The sequence below is a fragment of the Ictidomys tridecemlineatus genome, chromosome 1 (genome assembly GCF_052094955.1).
Source record: "Ictidomys tridecemlineatus isolate mIctTri1 chromosome 1, mIctTri1.hap1, whole genome shotgun sequence".
Taxonomy (NCBI): Eukaryota; Metazoa; Chordata; class Mammalia; order Rodentia; family Sciuridae; genus Ictidomys; species Ictidomys tridecemlineatus.
In genome coordinates, this window is record NC_135477.1 from 43,511,309 (window position 1) to 43,532,550 (window position 21,242).

General features: G+C 39.7%; 1 protein-coding gene and 2 long non-coding RNA genes across 4 annotated transcripts in view; 1 reads left to right on the forward strand and 2 right to left on the reverse strand.

Moving 5' to 3' along the window:
* Window positions 1-19,414, reverse strand: part of LOC144375228 (uncharacterized) — a 33,697-nt gene extending 14,283 nt beyond the window's left edge. The window contains exon 1 of the long non-coding RNA XR_013434794.1: window positions 19,192-19,414. This is a non-coding gene — a long non-coding RNA (uncharacterized LOC144375228). The remainder of the gene's footprint in view (window positions 1-19,191) is intronic.
* Window positions 3,710-5,890, reverse strand: LOC144375229 (uncharacterized). The gene is made up of 2 exons (XR_013434795.1): window positions 4,685-5,890; window positions 3,710-4,503 (listed from the first exon to the last, which is right to left on the reverse strand). It is a non-coding gene; the product is annotated as an uncharacterized LOC144375229 (long non-coding RNA).
* Window positions 4,193-13,969, forward strand: Tmem254 (transmembrane protein 254). 2 transcript variants are annotated; one of them, XM_005325826.5, is made up of 4 exons: window positions 4,193-4,374; window positions 6,443-6,546; window positions 6,753-6,812; window positions 12,483-13,969. In XM_005325826.5, the coding sequence occupies exons 1-4, from the start codon at window positions 4,285-4,287 to the stop codon at window positions 12,601-12,603; spliced, it is 375 nt and encodes a 124-aa protein (XP_005325883.1). In that variant the 5' UTR covers window positions 4,193-4,284; the 3' UTR covers window positions 12,604-13,969. The 2 variants fall into 2 exon arrangements, with proteins under 2 accessions (XP_005325883.1, XP_005325882.1); XM_005325825.5 differs by lacking the exon at window positions 4,193-4,374 and adding an exon at window positions 4,381-4,751.
* Window positions 19,415-21,242: the final 1,828 nt, after the last annotated feature.

Consider the following 21,242-nt stretch of genomic DNA (forward strand, 5'->3'; position numbering starts at 1 on the left):
TTTTAATGATCACAGATAACCAAACCAGCCTTCAAACAGTTCTGATTTTATTGTGGTGTGACCATGTTCATTCTAATCACAAAGGAGGGGAAAAAATGAAAACAGGGGCTGCAATGGCCCAAACCTGTATCCCAGCAATTCAGGTGGCTGAGGCAGGGCATCCAAAGTACTCCTGGGCAATATGGCCAGACCCTGTCTCAGAATAAAAATTAAAAATCAAAGTCTTAGGATGTCATTCAGTGTTAGTGACCCCTGGTTCACTCCTCAGGAGCAAAGGGACAGGAAGTATTTTATTCCCAGCACTGCATTAACTATAGTGTCTCTGTACTGAGCTGGACTACAATTAAGATGGTTTGTATGAGGTTTTCTTAAAGGTCAAAGATAAGAAGTTTTTTTTTTCTTTTCTATTGTCTATAAAATCATTATCTATTTTTAATTTGTTGGTGCATTGGTGTGGAAACATGTTGTCCAATATTATACCAGAATTTTATTTTGGTGAGTTCTTCTAACAGTCAAATTAAAAGGTTGGCCTTAGATTGATTTCTCTGGCTTTTACTTTTTCCCCAATAATTCAACATTCCCATCAGCTTTATTTCCTTCTTTTCTCAGTAGCCTGAATTCATACCAGGAAGTGACCTTTCGTCCCCTCCTCCATCAAACTACTTCCAAAAACCACCTGGACACACATCCCCACCCCCCACCCCACTGCACCCCACCACACTGCCTTTTTCTCATTCTTTTCTCCCCTCTAGTCAGGATCTCCTCAGAGCTCACTCCATGATTTACACCAAGGAATCAGCTCCAAATGGCCCAATCTCATGGATAATTTTCCTAAGTCATCAAACATATTGTCCAATCTCGTTTGTTTTCCTAGTTCACATTCTTTACATGAAACTTGGCTTCAGAGCATGTGATCTGAGCCCTTCATCCTTGCTACAGACACCCATGACTGAAAGAGCCCAGCACACACCAGGTCCTGTGGATGGAGCTATGTGACAATGGGGCTGTGAACAGCCCAGTGCAGGCTCAGAAACACCAACATTCAGGTGAACTTTCAAAAATACATAATCCCTGCATGGCACCATGATACACACCTGGAATCACAACTACTCCAGAGGCTTAAGCAGGAGGACTTCAAAGTTCAAGGCCAGTCTGGAACTTAGAGAGACCCTCAGCAAGTAAGCAAGACCCTGTCTCAAAATTAAAAAAAAAAAAAAAAAAATGGGCTGGGGACATGGTTCCATGGTAAATTGCCCTTGGGTTAGATATTCAATTTAAAAAAAAACAAGTAACAGTGCTTTTGTCCATGACAAAAAGTGAACATGTTCAATAAGAATATTTAACATTCCTGTTGAAGTCTCAAAACCACATCCCATAAACTGGGTGAATCTGGCAAACTGATGACTCAGCAAATTGGCTTCTATGGAGATGATTTGATATCAATTGCCCATTCACAAGTTTGTATTTTCTCCACCAAAATTTTATCTGCTTGCTTCATTCTCCCACATCACAGCTTTTATAGTTCACTCAACTGTAATAATGCTAAGAAAAATTGCTAACATTTATTAGTCTTACTTTGTTCCACCTCTAATTTTTTTTCAAGGATATATGTAAACCAGTATTCTTTAGGCCAAAATCATGCACAAAGTTTAATTTTCAACATCATTAATCATCATTATTTGAAGAGTTTTTTTCTTATTTACTTATGTAGTACTTGGGCTTGAACCCAAGGGCACTCTACCACTAAGCCTCATTCTCAGTCCTTTTTTTTTTTTTTTTTTAATTGTGAGGCAGGGTCTCACTAAACTGCTGTGACTGGCCTAGAGCTAGCAATCCTGATGCACCCTCCCAAGTCCCTGGGATTCTAGGTGAAATTTGAAAATTTTTAGTCAAAAAAATAATCCTCTAGTGCCTTCCCTCACTCCACAAACTCTCAACACCTTACTGATTATCCCTGCCTCCTTTGTTCTTTACTTAATCCAATGACCTGAGGACATTCCTGGTCACAATCCCTGAATACAGGATCAATGCAACACAGACACACTTGTCTCTAGTTAATCCCTATTACTGATTTTCCTGTCAGCTGACCTACATTGTACCTAACCTGAGCGCCCCAGGCTGCATTTGTCTTCTTCACTGTTGTATCTCTGGGATAAAGCATTACCTCTGCACTAAATGGGCCTGCAGAAACATTTCTTCCATATTTGAGGGAGTGATGAAATCTTTCCTCCATTCCCATCATGTAAAGCTTTGTTAATTTTTCTTTTTCCCTGCTTCCAACTTCACCTTCATCCCATGTACAACAGACATTTTCAATTCCCAGGTGCGAAACAATCAAACAAAAAAACCTTCCCTAACTTGCTTGGGCTGTAGGATCATAACAGGCTGCTACCCAGTGTCATTCATGATCAGGACCCTTCCTGCTTTTCCATCCTCATCTTCCTTCACTCAATTTCACATTTGTTTCTTCAAGCCAAAAAAAAAAATGAAATAAAAATACTGCTCCTGATTGTCTGGACACATGATGTTTGGTTTTTATTTTTAAAAATTTATTTAAATGCTCCCCCCATTATGTTCCTGAAGAAGCGTGGAAGAAGGGGTTTGCTACATCATGGCACATGGCTATTCTACTCTCTAGCCATCTCATCAGAACACCAAGGGTACTATTTTTCTCTGTACCCTGTGATACTGCACTGAGAATTTGTGTTTGGGGATGGGAGCAAAGTTTAAAACATTTTTACTCTCAAAGATAACTAGGTCAGACATGGTGGGTTTGTGCCTATAATCTCTGCAACTCCGAGAGCTGAGGAAGAAGGATCACAAGTTCGAGGTCAGCTCTAGCAAATTAGTGAGACCCAAATAGTTAGCTAATTGTCCCACAATAATTTAGCTAATTGCCCATTTTTCCTCCTCAATTTGAAGTATTACCTTCATCATAAAATAAGTGCTTGGATATATGAGTTCTATTAGTGGGTATTATTTCCTATTGATCTATTTGTTGGTTTTGCATGTCAAATACCAAAAATTTTTATTACTACAGTCCTTTATAGTGTGTCTTCATACCTTGTAGGCCAATCTTATGGGAAAAAGAAACAATTTTTGTTTTCCATGTTTAGGTCATCAAACCATCCTGAAAGGAGAAGTGTCCAGGGGTAAGAAAGTCCTCTGCTAGCCCAGAGGGGACCACAGCCCAGAGGGGACAACAGCGCAGGATGTCTTGAGGTTACACAATTCAAGTTCCCTGTCCCTTGTAAAAGTCAAATTGGATGGAAGCGAGGAAGCCTTTCTGAACATGACAAAAACTACTGACATCTAAGTAATAATCTTATATGGTATCTGGATTGCTGATGTGTGCATGATAGGCAATAAGATCCTTCGAATGTGAGATGCACTCACTCTTCCCACCAATTCCTGGTTTTCAGACGTTATAAAACTAAAATTTAGCTCTCTAGTCCATTAACCCAAGCCATTTTGTTGAATTATTTCTAAAGTGAATTATTTCTCCAATGTCTCCCTTGCTTCAGATTTAATATCTGAAGAAAAATGTTTTCAAACAAGAAATAAGCATTAGAAAAGTTCCAAAAAAGCAAAATGAAAACCTTAATCAGAACTACACCTGAAGATGACCCTGTCATTTGTAGATTTGATAAATGTTGTGCATGTGGTTGTTGAGGGAGAAAAAAATCAGAAAGGAATAACCCAGAAAGAGTGGGGATTAAACAAATCATGGTTTAATCCAAAAGAATGAGATGTCATGTTACCCCAACAAGAGGATTCTCTACAGTTAACTAGGTATGGGGGGTACAGCGTAGAAGGAGAGTGCTATTTACATAAATAGGGGAGCTGTAGTCAGAACTGATTGTGAATAGTGAGCGTAGACTGTTTTTAATGTGTGCAGGTTATTTGGTGAAAGCGACTAGCAGTATCTGGGGAGATGTCAAGATTAGAAAGAGCATTTTAGAGTCATGAAAAAGGAGATGAAAATTGAATCTCAAATGTACAGAAAGCACAGAGAACACAGGCAATCTTGAATCTGGGGGATAAGAAGTAAAAGGAAAACTGAGAAAATACTTATTCAGAAGATCCAAGAGGTTGAGCGCCCCAGGGTTCAATCCCAGGTGCCAAAAAGAGAGAGAGGAGGAGGGAATGCACTAGAGAGACTGATTTCTGTCTTCACCCCCACACGGTGGCGCACGCCTCTCCCTCGCCCAGCCCAGGTCCGATCCAGCTCCCACTCCCGCGCGGAACTGGGTGGCCGCTCATTCCCCTGGAGACGCTGCAGCGATGGCGACCGTAGCAGGTGGTGCAGCCTACTTCCGGAGGGGCAGTCTGTTCTGGTTCACAGTCATTACCCTCTCCTTCGGCTACTACACGGTAAGGGCAAGGGCCACCCACCCAGGGAGCAGAGGTAGTGCTGCAAGGTCTCAGGACTCGCCTGCAGGGGGTCCGCGCAGGCGCAGTCCTGGCTCCAGCGCGTTTGGATGGGGTGGGGAGGGCCGAGACCTGGGGAGGATATGCTGAAGAATTAGTCCTCAGCAGGGCCTTGGGCGGGTGCTCAAGGCTCTAAGAAACCGGCTCGCCAGGCTTTCCCTATGTGGACGCCAGCAAGCTCCCCACCCGGGAACTCAGTGCCTGGGTCTTTCAAGATGGTGGAGGGGAAGTCGGAGGTCGGCAGGGACGCTACCTCCTACTTCCGTGTAGCCAGACCCTTGCCCTCGCTGGTCACAGCCCTGACGCTGGGATACTTCTCGGTGAGTCCTGGGGCGGGCGGTAGATCGGTTTGGGCCGGTCAGGCCTTCGTTGGGCGAGGGTTGCTGTGGGAGTGAGGTTCTGCGCTTGCGCTCCTGACGGTTGCCCACGTTACTGGTGTAAGCGGAAGTTCCCTGGGCTCTTGGGAAATCTTCTGCTTTAGAGGGCTACTGCCCTTGTGCTCCGGCTCCCTGTGCAGTTGGTTATTCAGGCTTAACCGAGTCTGAGCCTCTCACAAAGAATAAAGAAGTCAAGTTGACAGACTTCCATAGCCCTGTCAGCTCAAGATAGGACTTCCGAAGCAGAATGTTTGAAGCAGTTGGAATGGCTTGGAAAATGGGGATAAAGCTGAACAATGGGCAGGATTAAATTGCTCAAAAGAAATAAAGAGGATATAACTAACTGTTTGGGCATAGATGTGGCAGCAAGAAAGCTCTACAGAGGAAGCACGTCTTTTGTAGGGCTGAGAGTTTATTTAATGGGAAAAATGCTAGGAAATATTTGGGAGCTAAATTGATGTAAATATGAAGGAAGGCAAAGCTATTTGACTATTGCCCAGGAGGGATTCTGAAGATTGGGGAGTCCTCATGTCCACGGTGTTGTTTGGTGTCAAGTGTGACCACCACTGTCCTGATTTCCCCATATGTAAAATGAAGGCATTGAATTGAAACTTTTCAAAGGTGCATTTCTGTTGTGCTATTTTGACTCTCTGATTAGGTGGAATCCAAAGGGGGAAAAGCTTTGAGGACTTCACATGGGGCTATCATGGAGCTGTATACTTCCTTTTATTTGTTTTTGTTTGCCCTGATAATTCATGCTTTGTTTTAATTTTATATGGAAAAGAGCATCTTGGGAGAAACAGTATTTCTCTTGACAGAGATGAATAAACTTTGACACTGTTGACAATTCTCAAAAAACTAAGCAAAACTAAGCTGGTAGAGATTACAACATAGGCTGAAGAAAAGTTGATAATTTTACTATAGAAACCTCATGTGTTTAAGTAATTGCTATTATAACTTCACAAAGTGAATCTTACCTATTTTTCATCTTTGTGCAGTGAATCATTTCCAGTTTTAAAAGTACACAAGTGAAGGAAGAGACAGAAGTTTTACATTAAATGGGGCTTTGGCTCAAGCTGTAGTTTCTTCAGTAAAAAGCTAGTCAAGGAACATAAACTAAAAAAATGTTAATGACCTCTGTAAAATAATGTTTTGCTGAAATTCATTAATAAGATTAGGAGTTGGCCACCCTGGGCATTGAGTTTGATAACCACATAGTTTCCTCTGCATACACATCGCAGTATAGTCACTTTTGTAAATTAAAATTTAAAAATGGAGGACCAGAGCGGGAGTTGTGACTCTGGTAGAGTGCTTGCCTTCAGTGTGTGAGGCCCTGGGTTCCATCCTCAAAACCACATATAAATAAATAAATGTTTAAAAAAGTAAAGGACCAAGGGCTGGGGATATAGCTCGGTTGATAGAGTGCTTGCCTTGCATGCACAAGCCTCTGGGTTCAATCTCCACCACCTCAAAAAAAAAAAAAAAAATGGAGGTCCAAATGATGCTGTTCAGAGTTTTTACAGTCTGAGTTGTTTTGTAGAATCAGTATTATTTCATAGCTGCTCTCAAAAATAAATAATTGCTGATCTTTTAAATGATCTAAAAGATACTTTGTACTTCTGCTTCTCTTTCAGTGTGTTGTCCTCTGGCCTCAGAGTGTCCCTTATCAGAGCCTTGGACCTCTGGGCTACTTTACTCAGTATTTGGTGAACCACCATCACACCCTCCTGCATAATGGGTAAGGAGAACTGCAGAAACCAGTTGTGGACATTACAGCACTGGTCTCACTGGAGACCTGAAAAGCCTGCAATTGCTGTTAGATATCTAACAAGTGTTGCTAGTTCACATTAAGACACCTTTCTTTTTAAGATTTCTTGTTAGATTTCATCAGTTGGTAGCTATCACCTTAAACTAGTCAAAATGTTTTTGTTTTCCCTGTTTCAGGTATTGGCTTGCCTGGCTGATTCACGTGGGAGAGTCCTTATATGCCATGGTATTGTGCAAGTAAGTCTTTGCAATAGGTCTTTGTCACCTTTCTCATGGTATCTAATGGAAGATGAGAGTAGCCACATTTCAATAATTTATATACTTGTAGGATGAGAACACTCTCAGGTTAGATCTGAATCCCCATACCTAGTACTGAACCTGACATGGAGTACTCAGTAAATGTTTGATGAATAAATTCAGTTTGTTTGTTAATCATTTATTTAGTTATCTAATTGAGATGACTTTTGTTATGTTTTCAAAACTGTGTGGCCCCAACTAGAACAAAAGGTTAGGCTTCCTTCTAATTTGAAAAAAGAGCTAAGTTATTGATGTAGGTCAATGGTTCACAGTCCTAGTGTCACAACTGAGTCACCTGAGGAGCTTTTATGAAATATATAAGTGTGGTTTCCAGACCCAGAGATTCTGATCTGGTAGGTCTTGCTTCAGACATAGGCATATGATCTTTCTTAAAGTTCCACAGATAATTCTGGAGCACAATACAATTCATCAGATTCCAGTGTAGGTTAATACGGTGTGAAAGTACTAGAAAAAAAATTCTCTTTACGTTTGTGCTTTGCATAAGCAAATACAGAAATTATGATACAAAGATGATTATCCTAATGCTTAATTTCTTTGAAATTAATATCTTTGTATGACCCAGATTAATTATTACTTCTATTATTGTTGTATTACTTCTAAAAGTGCAAAGTCAGACACTGTATTACCACTATATTTTAATAATAAAAATAATTAACATTGAGTGGGTGCATACCATGCAAGAAACTGCTAAGTATAGATTATGGTATTCTATCCTCTTGTTATTAAACACACTGGGCTTTCTACCAAAAGAGCAGAAAACAACTATGTTCTTTTCACCCCTCTCCAGGTAAATTTACCCCATGAATTTTTCTGTCTCCCCCGCACCCCCGCTATAGCCCTGGATGAAACTCAGACAGATCTGTGGGTTTTTTAGTCACTATCTGTAATTGTCCACTCTCATCTAGTCTGTTTGTTAAAACTGTAAGCTTCTTCTAATTCAAAATGTCAGCTCCTATCCAGCTATGGCTCAGGAGCCTGCTTGTGCCTTCCTTGGAATGGTAGGAATGGTTAGGGAAACAGGCCCAGTCTCTTGATCAGTTATTTGGGTGCTATCTATGTTGCAAATTCAGTGTAGACTCTTTTTCTCTAGAGGGCCTTTGGTGAATTGGGAGGAAATTGCTTATCATTGTGGATCTCCCTTTGCATTTCCCTTGATGGTTTTTCCTGGTGCCTCCTCCAGCATGCCACTTTGTACTTTTACCTCTGGACCTGTTTTGAGAAAGACTTTTACCCTTTTATTGAGATCACATCTATGCTTCATTTGGGCCTTTCAGGCAGGGTTCCTTCGAAATTAACCAGGTCCAGTACCCTTCTAAAAAAATCTGGCTGGCTGATTTCCTTATCCTTCCAGGTGATAATCTGCAATTGTGTACAGTTCCCAGTACAGCTAGTTTCTTTGCTCTTTCACCCAGCAGACTAAAACAGTCTTAATACTTTTGAGTCAGCTACTAATCCTTTCTTCAAATCTCAAGGGCTCATATCAATCTCTCCAACTGGTTCTCTTGAAGCCATTCTCTGGACTTGACACAGAAAATGTCAGAGCATACAGGTACCTCTTCCAATGGCCTCTTCAGCTTCTTAGTGAAATCTTACCTTAGAGTTGTTTGGCCCAGTCCTTGAACTTAGACTGCCAGAGTATAGATGGCATTATTATAACCATCTTATCCTTTGAATCAGCATTTCTGTATATGCTTATGCAAAGTCAAATATGCAGAGAACCTTTTTCTAATACAGGTTAAAGAGAATTTTTAAAGAGATCTTTCTCATGTGGTATTAACCTATACTGGTATCTGCTGAATAGGGTCTAGTCTGGGGGCTTTACATTTGCATTGTGGCCCAGAATTATCTGTATAACTTTAAGAAAGAACATTCCTATGTGTGAAGCAACACATACCATATCAGAATCTCTGGGTATGGAAACTAGATATGTGTATTTTAAAAAAACTCTTATTTTGTAATGGCATTTGGAACCTCTAATGAAAACCTAAAGACTCGGGCTGGGGATGTGGCTCAAGCGGTAGCGCGCTCGCCTGGCATGCGTGCGGCCCGGGTTCGATCCTCAGCACCACATACCAACAAAGATGTTGTGTCCGCCGAGAACTGAAAAATAAATATTAAAAAAAATTCTCTCTCTCTCTCCTCTCTCACTCTCTCTTTAAAAAAAAAAAAAAACCTAAAGACTCAATTTTTAACATTCTTTTATCAGTCTTTTGAAGAGCAGAGGGAGGTTAGACATGGAGAAGTTGGTTCTTGAAATCGTGGCCTAATCTGTTGGATTGTAAATCAGAATAAATACTCCTTTTGAATTATAAGATAAATGAAAGAATAAATAAATAAGTGAAAACCTGTAGTACAATTGCAGCCTCCCAAATTCTACTACCCAGAAATAGCTACATATAACATTTTGGTGGATTCCTTTTTTCATGCATGTGAAATTTTTAATTGAATAAGTAGTATGCACAAAACAGTGTGGGTACTGAACCCAGGGCACTTTAGGGTCCCACTAAGTTGCTGAGGCTGACTTTGAACTTGAGATCCTCTTGCCTCAGCCTTTGGAGTTGCTGAGATTACAGGCCTGTGGCACTGCACCCAGCTGACAATATCCTTGATTCTAGATAATTATGAGAGGCATAATTTACTGAGCATCTGGCACCTTGGTATAAATTCAATACATTTTTTGTAAATTCCTCTTAACCAGAGATAGGATTGGACGATGTTTGTCTTTATGTCAACCATAATCATAATATTAAGCTCCTTTTCTATGTTTTTAACAATTTCATGTTAAAGCTAGGGACGTGGCTCAGGGGTATAGTTTTTATCTAGCATGTGCATGGCCCTAGATTCGATCTTCAGCAATCAAAATAAATAAATTAATTTCTTGGTAATGTCAGGTGCAGTAGTGCACTCCTGTAGTCCCAGTGACTGGGAAGGTTAGGCAGAAAGATCTAAGTTCGAAGCCAGCCTCAGCAACTTAATAAGACCCTGTCTCAAAATTTAAAATTAAAAGGGCTGGTACAGCCCTAGTTCAATCACTAGTACTGCAAAAAAAAGATTAAATGAAATGAAAATTTAAAGGTCTCCTAAAATCCCCCAAAATAGTCATTATTAAAAGTTTAATATTTATCATTACGATTTATGCATTTATAAATAATTTTACACATACATAGAACTTCTTCTATTAACAGTTTTCCATAGTTACATATCCCTGTTTTTCTGTGTCTATTCATGTGAATTTTACTCCATCCATTAATATTAGTGCATAGTGTTCTATTATGTGAATGTGCCTTAATGTATTGAAGAAAGTTCCCTTCTGATCAACTTTTTAAGTCTCTAAATTGTTTTGCCATTATAAACTGTATTGCAATAAATATGTCTTTGGTACATTTGGCCTACACCACCCACACTAACACTTTTATAATTGGGTAATTGCCCTTTTCTTATCCATCTATAGGAACTTTTTTCTTTTCCCCCTTTATTTAACTACTTTGCCACTTAGATGTTTTGCAAATATTCTTTCTCTGGGTCTTTTTCTTCTGGTAGATCTTTTGAAAAATAGAAGTTGATCAGTGTAATCAAATTTATTTTTTTTTCTTTGTATTGAAATGATGAAAGTATTCTTTAACAGTGTCTTCTAAAAGAGTTTTACAACTTTGCCTCTCACATTTATGCCTTTAATGTACCTGGAACTTATTTGGGAGTGGGAAAGATGTTTCTGACGTCACCTTTTTCCATATGGATGCTCAGTCCTCCCAGGGCCATTTGTGATTGAATTCAATCTCCATTGATGTACCTGTCTTATATCATATGTATATTTCTGTATGGCTGTTTCTAAGCTTCCTGTTTTGCTCCATTGGTCTGTGTGTTCATTCTTGGGACAACATGGCTCTGTCAGTAGTAGTGGCTTTATGATCATTGACAGCTGATAAAGCACGTCCTCTTGCCTTCTTGTTCAAGAAGGAGGCTGCTCCTGGACTTTTACACATTCTTATGCCTTGTCATATGCTGCAAAAGCAAAAATCTAAACCTGTTGAGATCATTATTGTATTCACCATGCGAATTAATTTGAAGAGAACTGACATTTCCATTCCTGCATCTTCTAAACATGAAATGATCCGTATCCATCTATTAAAATCTCCTATAATATATCAATAAAGTTCTGTAATTTTAGGAGGTATTTTACATCTTTGTTTATTCATTTATTGACTATGGCCAGCTGTTTCTACTTTCAGATGATATTATAAATGACTTTTCTTCCTTTTCTAATTGTTTGATGGTAGTCTGTGTGGATATCATCAATTTTTATATATCACCCTGATATCTAACAACCTTGCTAAGTCCATTTATTTATTTAGTCCATTTATTAATTCTAATAGTCTCTACATATACAATTGTGTCTAGATAGTTGCACTTCTTCTTTTCAATTTTATGTACCTTTGGTTGGTTCTTCCCTTTGTGTGCTGGCTATATTTACAGTGTCAACTGAAAGTGGTGGTAGTAGACATTATGCATGGTTCCTAATCTTAAAAGAAAGCCTTCTGCCAGGTGCAGTAGCACAAGCCTGAAATCACAGTGACTTGGGAGGCTGAGACAGGAGGATCACGAGTTCAAAGCCAGCCTCAGCAATGGCAAGGTGCTAAGCAGCTCAGTGAGACCCTGTCTCTAAATAAAATATAAAATAGGGCTGGGAATGTGGCTCAGTGGCCCTCAGTTCAATCCCCAGTACAAAACAAACAAACAAACAAAAAACCTCTCTGTGTATCATGTTATAGGAATTGTTTCTTCTAGAGTTCTGTAGACCTCTATTAAATTTCGGAAGCTCCACTGTATTTCTAAGTTTGCTGAGAACTTTTATTAAGAATAGATGATAAAATTTATCAAATGCTTCTTTTGAATTTACTAAGATTCTTTATGGTCCTTTTAAGTCTGTTAGTGTTGAAAACTATATGCTTTTATATGTGATGTTTGTTTTAAATAAAAAGTCATCCAAATAAGATTTATATTACAGATGAGACTAAAATTTCCTTCAATTAGATCAGTTTTCTTATTTATTAATTGGAGTTTTGTTTTAACCAGTTTAATTTTAAAGACTCTGTGAGCAGGTGATTATTATTACTATGCACCAAGCTCTTTCCTAAGCCCTTTGAGTATATTATCTTACCAATCACGTCAAAATTTTGTGAGTTAGAAACTACTATTCCTATTTTTCAAATGAGAAAACTGAGTGATTTTCCATGTCACAGCTAGTAGGTGGAAAGCTGGGATTCTCTTCTGGTCTGTCTTCAAGAGACTTGCTCTGATGCCCTGCTAATGCTGATTACCTATCCACTGATCAGAATCACATGAGAAACAGTTGTACAATACTGTACCCAGAGAGCAGGCAGACTGGTTCCCAGGGAGGTGTACCATCTAAGATGCATTTATCAGAAAACAAGAGAGATGAAAAGTAAATGAACCCATCTTTCCCCTTCAGAGAAAAACAGCAAAATAAACCTGAAAGTAGATGGAAGTGCTAAATGAAAAAAATAGAGAAGTCAGTAACCCCCATAAAATGACAATTCTGGTTTCTGAATTTTGTTCTTTCTTTTTCAGGTATAAAGGAATCACAGACAGTCGGGCTCAACTACTCTGGTTCTTGCAGACTTTCCTCTTTGGGATAGCATCTCTCTCCATCTTGATTGCTTACAGGCCAAAGCGCCAAAAACACAGTTAAAGGAGAAAGCAAAAACTTCCTCTCCGCTTTCGCATTCAGACTCTCTTTTGGGGGTGCTCTGTTTACTTGATGATCTTTCTACATTCTAAAAGTGTCTGTCCTACAAAGGTATTTAAGACCCTCTCAGTGTTCATTTTTCTTCCATATGCTCGGGTTGAGCGTGAGTTGACTAGTTGTTATCTAAGAAAGAAATAAGAAAAAACTCTGGTTTTCCACGTTCTACAGAAAACTTGAATGGCAGCAGACTTGCAGCCTCCTTCTCTGAGGCCCTTGGCTGTGCTGGTCCCTCTCTGTCTTCAGGGCTGAAAGGAGTACTAGATTTGCTTGCTGGTGGGTCTGTGCTCCCTGTTTCTGAGTAAAGCATCTCTTCTAAATTTGTTCTCACCTTTCTGAACCAAAATGAATTGACACTTCCATAATACATTTTTTAGACACCTGTGAGGCAAGATCTTATCTCCTCAACTAAGCAATTATGTAAAGGCCCAAAAGACCTGCCGAGAACCCAGAGCAGAGGACCAGGACAGGGTCTCCCTGATGCTGCCAGCCAGCAGTGATCCTTCCCTGCACGTGGCCCCAGGAATACAGTGCTCTGTGGTAGGCAGAGTGTGATGGCCACTGCTAGATTGCCCTTTCAATTCAGGGCCACAACTCAGGCAGCTGTCCTTTTCCCTGGGGCACCTGTTCCCACCTGTGCATCAGGTGGTTCTCTGGGGAAATATGGATTTTTCCCCAGTCTCCTGCTGTCTGTCACTTTCTTCATCCAGCCCTAGCTTACTCGGTCACACCCACATTCCTTTCTAGAGATGCTAACCTCTGGGTTTTCCAGCTGATTACTACCTCCCTGATTAACCTGAATGTACTTTATTTCTACTGGCCTTTGGGGAGAGAGGTCCCCTATCTCTGTCCCTTTACCTTGGCAGAATGGCACCATCACACTTAGGAGACATTAGGGCTCCTTCTGAGGAGAGCATCTGCTTGTTCTCTGGAAGCTATTTCTCATTTCCCTTTGTGATTCCTTGGACAGGTTGTTGTATTAGAAAACACTTAGAAGAAACAACTCTCCCCAAAAAGAAAGCCCCCGTGAGAGATCATGAGCTATGAATTGTTTTTAGCGGACATAATTTTTTTTGCAAATATATCTCAGTCTTTCCTGATCTTCCTCTTGGAGTAGGGGTTATTTTTGAGTAAAGAAAAAAATTTGACCAGGAATTAAGCATCATGGAGATCCAACCCAGATTTTTTTTAAAGCATAGCTGTCTCCAAATGACACTAATAATGACAATAATTGTGCCCAGAACAACGTGGCAGATGAATAAATGAAATAGACTAACTCAAATAAAATGCTGTGACTTTCTCTACAATGAAATGGATTTTTTTTGTTTTGATCAGTGTTGATATTATCATACATTTTATTCTTTTTCTCAGTAGGTCTAAATGGAACTGTTGGCACAGTTCAAATATCAGTTTGGTATTCACTGATTAAGAAATGCAGAATGCCCTGGTTGTGGGGTGTGTAGTTCTCCATTCCTGTGTGCTCTCTGAGTCTCTGGGTTGGATACCAGTGTCTCTTTTTCCTTGTATGGTTGTTTCCTCTTTGTTTCTGTTTTCATTCAACATCTGATAAAATCTGTGCAGCATTCTGGCATTTTTAAAATGCCAAACAAAGAAATCCTATGATCCTATCTGTGGCATTATTATGACTTAGAACCAAAGGGGATCTTAACAGGTGCTACAGGTCATTAATTTTATAGAACCATAAACTGCATCCCAGCGAGAGTGACCTACTCAACATTTTCCAGAGAGAGGCAGAACCCTGAGCCTTGTATTTCCTCTTCCCACACAGCCCAGGAGTTTAGAAGTAAGTCTGTGAAGCAAAAAGTAAACAGAAAAATGGAGCCATCTTGGCTCTGCATTAGTCATGGTGGTGATATGGGAGAAACAGATCTATGTTGAGATGAATGAGAAAAGGCCAGAGGCATCTTCATGGAAGCAAACATGGAAGATGAAGAGACTGGCCTGTTTTCTCATAAACCCAAAAGATTTCCAGAGCATGTATAGTTTGGAAGAACAAAAAAGAAAAAAAAATGACCTCACATCTTAATAGAAAGATCAACATATAAACTAACATGGCCTCCATTCACATGTTTATGAATCCAAGTCTGAACATGTTTTATAAGTCATGGTGTTAACAAGCCTTAGGTTTAAGAGGCTAAATTTCAGATGTGTTGAGGCTTTTTAGGAAAACAATTTGCCCTCTCAGAAGGCCCTTATGTCTTTACACAAAAGAAAAGAAGTTAGAGGATAGAGTGCAACTGCAATTTTATCTTGCTAAGGCCCTTCCTGGAGTTTCCTTAATTCAAACTAAGTTTGGTGACTTGGTTAATAAATACCATTTCCCTGCAAAGGAACTAAATAGACACTTCTCAAATGAAAAAAAAAATATATGAGTGGTGAAAAAATATATGAAAAAAAAATGTTTAACATTGCTAGTAATTAGGAAACTGCAAACTAAAACTACACTTGAGATTTCATCTTCTGTCAGAATGGCAATTATGAAGAATACAATTAACAAATATTGGTGAGGAGGTGGGGATGCATTGCTGGTAAGACTGCAAATTGGTGTAACCACTCGGGAAAAAAAAGAGTCCTCAGAAAACTAGGAATGGAACCACCTTTTGATAGAGTCATTGCATTCCTCCATATGTATCCAAAAGATTTAAAGTCAGCACACTGTAGTGACCCAGCCACATCAGTGTTTATAGCAGCACAATTCACAGTAGCTATGCTATGGAGTCAATCTGGGTGCCCCTCAACAGATGGATGGATAAAGAAAATGTGGTGTATATACACAAGCCATAGACAATGACTTTATGGCATTTGCCAGTCACTGGATGGAATTGGAGACCACCATACTAAGTGAAATAAGCCAGCTCCAAAAAGTTAAAGGTCTGATGTTTTCTGATATGAAGAAGCTAATCCAAAATAAAAGTAGGTAAAAAAAAAAGAAGAAGAAGAAGAAAGATCAGAGGATTAGATAAAGGAGAATGAAGGGAAGGGAGGAGGGATGAGAATAGGGAAAGACGGTGAAATGAATCGGACATAACTTTCCTATGTACATAAATGGATATGCCTTAGTGAATCTCACCATCATGTACATCCAAAAGATACTAATTTAAAAAAAAAAAACTATAAATGGCAGAAGGATCAGTAGCGTAGAGGGAAGGGAACAGTGGGAGGGAAGAAGGGAGGAGAAGAGGAAATATCAGGGACTGAATTAGAACAATTGTATTTCTTGCTTTTATAATTGTGTCATGGTATATTCCATCGTCATATATAACTAAAAGAATAAGAAAAGATGAAATGGAAACTTACTCTTCATTATGTACAATTTTATGTAGTTCTTTACCCCATCTAAATATTTTTTAACTCACTATATATAATGAAAGTATATTCTCCAAATTTTTTTCTTTTTTATGAAGAGATTTGTATACTGATTCCACCGTGAACATTTGAAAATGCTAATCAATTGCCACTAAATATGCTTTTTTTTTGGTACCGGGAATTAAACCCAGGGATGCGGAACTCTTGAGCCACATCCCCAGCCCATTTTATATTTTATTTAGAGACATGGTCTTGCTAAGTTGCTAGGGCCATGCTAAGTTGCTGAGGCTGGCTTTGGCTTTGAACTTGAAATCCTCTTGCCTCAGCCTCCCAAGCCACTGGGATTACAGGCATGCACCACCAGGCCCTGTAGTGCATCTGCAATTTCTAAGAAACATATTAAGATGGCTTCTACCATACTAAAATATTCAGTACTTAGGAAAACAACACATTTCAGTACTTAGGAATACAAAAAAAGTGGGAGGTCTCTACACTGAAAACAAAAACCAAGATGAAAGAAGTTGAAGAAGATACAAATTCTCCATGGCATTAATCTTAGCAATGATTTTTTGGACATGACCCCAAAAAGAACAGGCAACAGAAGTAAAAATAGACAAACAGGATTTCATCAAAGTATAAGAAGCTTCTGCACAGCAAATGAAGTTCTCAACAGAGGGAAGAGGCAACCTTCAGAGTGGAAGAAAATATGTGCAAAGCCACACACCTGATAATGGGTTAATATCCAAAACATACTAGGAACTCAAACTGAAGCAACAAACAAAGTACTCAATTAATAAGTGAAAAGTCCCTGAGTAGATAATTTCAAAAGAAGAAAAAAGTCAAGTGCAGTGGCATAATGCCTGTAATCCCAGTGTCTTGGGAGGCTGAGGCAGGAGGAGGGCAAGTTCAAAGCCACCTTCAGCAATTTAGGGAGGCCCTAGGTAACTTAGCAAGACCCTGTCTCAAAATAAATAAAACTGCTGAGGATGTGGCTCAGTGGTTAAGTACCCCAGGTTCAATCTCCAGAACAAGAAAAAAGCAAAAGGAAGAAGAAAAAATCTGCCCCTGGTGGCACAAGACTGAAATTGCAGTAACTCAGAAGTTGGAGTCAGGAGGGTCAGAAGTTCAAGGGCAGCGCTAGTAACATAATGGTCAAAAAATATATGAAAAAATATATGTTTTAATTAAAACTTAAAAATGGCTGGAGATGTAGCTCATGGGTACAGCACCTCTAGTGTCAATCCCCAGAACCACACAAAACAAAAAGAGACAAACAAATGGCCAACAGATGTACAAAAAAATGCTCAAGGTCACTAATAATCAGAGAAATGCAAACTGAACCACAATAAGATACTATCCTGGAGGTGGGGTTGTAGCTCAGTGGTAGAGTGTTTGCCTCGCATGTGTGAGGCCCTGGGTTCTATCCTCAGCACCACATAAAAATATATTGATAAACAAGAGGTATTGTGTCCAATTACAACAAAAAATAGAATATTTTTAAAATGTCGTCTACTCACACCAGTTAGAATGGCTATTACCAAAAGGAGTAAAGATAAGTGTTGGCCAAATGCAGAGAAAAGGGAACCCTAGTACACTGCTGATGGAATGTAAATCAGTAACCCATTTATGATAAACAGTGTGGTGGTTCCTCAAAAAGTTAAAAATAGAACTAACATCACCCAGCAATCTCATTACTGGATATATATCCAAAGGAAATGAGATCAACGTGTCAAAGAGACATCTGCGCTCCCATGTTCATTGCAGTATTGTTTTCAGTAACCAAGGTATGAAATCAATTTATGTGTCCATCAACAGATGAATGCATAAGGAAAATGTGATGTATCTACATAGTAGAATACTATTCAACCTTTGAAAGAGGAAATTCTGATATTTAGAACAGCATGGAAAGACTGAAGGACATTGTGTTCAGTGATTTAAACAAGATACAGAAAGACATATGTCACGTGACCTCACTTATATGTGGAATCTTAAAAAAAAGTTAAACTCAGAGAACCTTGAAGGCTATCAGGGGCTGAGAATATTTGTCAAAAGAAGCATATTTTCAGTTAGAAAGGAGGAATAAATTCAAGAGGTCTGATGTTCAACATGGTGAATATAGTTATTAACAATATATTAGGTACGTGGAAATTGCTAAAAGAATAGATTTTTAAGTGTTTTCACAACAACAAAAATTTCTATATAAAGTGATTTTATTGAGCCTGATATAGTTATTTCACAATGTACACATATGTCAAAACATTATGCTACACATCATACGTGTGCCCAATTTTTTATCATTTAAAAAGGACAAGAATAATTCCACATCCTTAGGATGAAAACAGAATGGCAAATTTAAAGTCATTTAGATAAACTGATTATAATGCTGGCAAGGGGCTGGGAACATAGCTCAGAGTTAGAGGGCTTGCCTAGCATGTGCAGTGCCCTGGATTCAATCCCAGTACTAGGGGGAAAAAAAAAATACAACACAGGCAACAGGAGTAGAGTTGCTCTGGAAGGTCTACAATTTCCCATGATGCATCCAGTGCTTCTCAAACTTGATTCTTCAGATGGATCAAGTAGGATCTTGTAAAAATGCAGTTTGTAATTTAAGCTTGATTAAGTAAAAGTGATTGAATCCAGCAATCAAGCTCGATTAGGCCAGGCATGATTCGGTTATTTCATCAAAGTAAAAAGTCTCTACACAGCAAATGAAATTCTTAGTGGAGAGAAGAGACGTTAGTGATGATGTTAAGACTGATGGCGTCAAGTGTAGAGTATAGAGGAGATTCTACAGGTCTAGCAGGCTGTCTGTGATGTACAGCACTTTGAGTAGCCAGGAAGAAAAAAAAAAAATCTAGAACTAGAAGTCAGATGATTCTATCATGGTTCCCTGAGGATGAGGTTAATTTCTGTATGTGTCAACATGGGTTGGTGTGCGAGTATGTGTGTGTGTGTGTATGATGCTGGGGGTTGAACTCCAGGGCCTTGTGCATATGAGGCAAGTATTCTGCCAACTGAGCTATATCCCCAGCCCAGCCAACATGTTTTTGTCAATAATAAAAACTTCATTGTAAGCTCAGCACTCACTATATACAGTATTTGGAGGCAAATGAAAAGAACATTGTTCAAGGCCTTAAAATGCCTGATTGGATTCGTCAATTGAAATTTGGGGATTGAGGTCTTTTGAAAATAGAAAGAATCCAGTACCTTTCAATTATTTACTTGATTCTAGACGTTGATGTAAAATATTCAAATCCACAACTCCTTCCAGTCATGTCATCCCCATCTTGTAGTTGAAGACGCAGAGAATTCTTGCCAAGATGACTGACTGGCCAGGAGATTGACTCCCTCCCCAACAGTCAGCCCTGAAGGAGACAACAGAAGCACACAGAAGCCAGGATTCCTAAAACTAAGGAGTGGAGGGACTGAGAACTCTCCCCACTGTCTAGACCAAAGTCCACTGCAGTCTGTGGGGGTGGAGAGCTAGCTAATTAATAGCTATAGTCTGGACAGCTTGTGGAACAAGGTTGGAGAACTTGGCACACTCTGCTCTCATACCTTCAAATTGCCTTAAGACAGTCACCAGCAGGGACCCTTTCAGCACAATAGCACCAGGGCCCATCAATGTCAGCAATAGGGGGAGGGTGGGCAGTGTGGGAAATAGTTCATAACAGGTCATTTGCTCCACCACACTCCCAACCAAATCACTAGGATTGTGGATTAGATTGTTATTTCTTCCTAAATTTAGAAAGTGAAATCCTAGCCAAAGGAAGGGCTAGTGGATTGGCCTTAAACAGGGATTAAGAATTGTGTAGTCCTTGGATTCTCACTCTGTAAATCACTAGGACTGGAAATGTCACCAGATAGGTTCATGGAGGTCCCCCAAAAGGAAAAAGAGGACTTTAACTCAGTCCCAGTAGATTCTCGAAATTTCAGAGAAGAATGTCAGGACACATCTAACGTGGCTCAAGCTGAGATTTAGCCAGGATAGCAAGCACTAGAGCAGGATGCACACTCAAAGGCAGAGGAGTGCAGGCCTCAAGAGTGAACCACACTGTTGGGGTCTCAGCCTTCTTCTTTTTTTTTTTTTTTTTTTTTTTTGGTAGCAGGAATTGAACCCAGGGGCACTTAACCACTTAGCCACAACCCAGCCCTCTTTTATATTTTATTTAGTGACAGGATCTTGCTAAGTTACTTAGGAACTTGCTAAATTGCTGAGGCTGGCTATGAACTCCCAACCCTTCTGCCTTAGCCTCCAGAGCTCCTGGGATTCAGGTTTTTTCTTTTAAAGGCCACTTTGTAAATGGTGAGTGTGAGAAGTACGTAGGCTGGTGGGAACTTGATAAGCTTACTCTTTTGATTACGGAGCACAGTGATCCACAGTGGTCTAGTTCTAAATAATTTTCATGGTGACATTATCTAGTTTCTAGATAGCACTTGGACTGTGCTCATATTGTGGCTCTGTAGCAATCTCTCAGTTGTTCTTCCTTTAATAAATCTAAAAATATATTCTGTAAGCTAACAAGGTATATATATAACTGGACTTACAGTGTTCTAAAGTATATTGAACCTCATAAAACTTTAGGCCTAGAGGAAATATGGCCAGAGCGTGATGGAGAGGGCACTCGAGGAGTTGTTAGGCTTAAAGTCACAGACCTACTTTCCTTCTCTGTCTCCTTCCCACCTGTTTTTATTTCTTCTCTCCTACCTCAAAACCGTTCTAGGCTGGGTTTGCTGCCCTCACCCCCTACCCCCATTGAGTCACTGCATCAGGAAGCAGTGTGATAGCAAGCCATGTGTTGGAAAACGGCAGCTGTCACTTTTTAAATGACCATCTTAACCTTTGCCCTAAGGGAGAATCTTTATATGATTTTTCGAGGGAAGGTATATGGGTCCCAGATGGGTGGGTGCCTCAGTTGTCCTGAGCTTTAGAAGGTGGCCTCTCCTGGTGCGCAGGTTGAGTATGCGTCTCTCTTCCTACACATGGGTCTGTGAGAGCTATCCAGAATCGATTTCCAAAGAGGACATCGATGATCAAAGTTTCTGGTTTTTGTTGTGGTCAAGGTTCCTGGCAAGCACCCTTCCAGGTGTGACCTTCTTTGGTAACAGGGTGCTCTGGAAGATGGCTTTGTGCATTCCCAGCTCACTTCAGCCTTCAGTTAATTCATAAGAAAAAAAGCTTCAGGTTGGGGATGTGGCTCAGCATTAGAGCACTTGCCTAGCTGGAATGAGGCTCGGGTTTCGATCCTCAGCACCAC

Coding starts and splice junctions, on each gene's coding strand:
- Tmem254 (XM_005325825.5), top strand. CDS start 4,593: ATGTGGACGCCAGCAAGCTCCCCACCCGGGAACTCAGTGCCTGGGTCT. Junction 6,547..6,752: donor CACACCCTCCTGCATAATGG/GTAAGGAGAACT, acceptor TCCCTGTTTCAG/GTATTGGCTTGCCTGGCTGA. Junction 6,813..12,482: donor TATGCCATGGTATTGTGCAA/GTAAGTCTTTGC, acceptor TTTCTTTTTCAG/GTATAAAGGAATCACAGACA.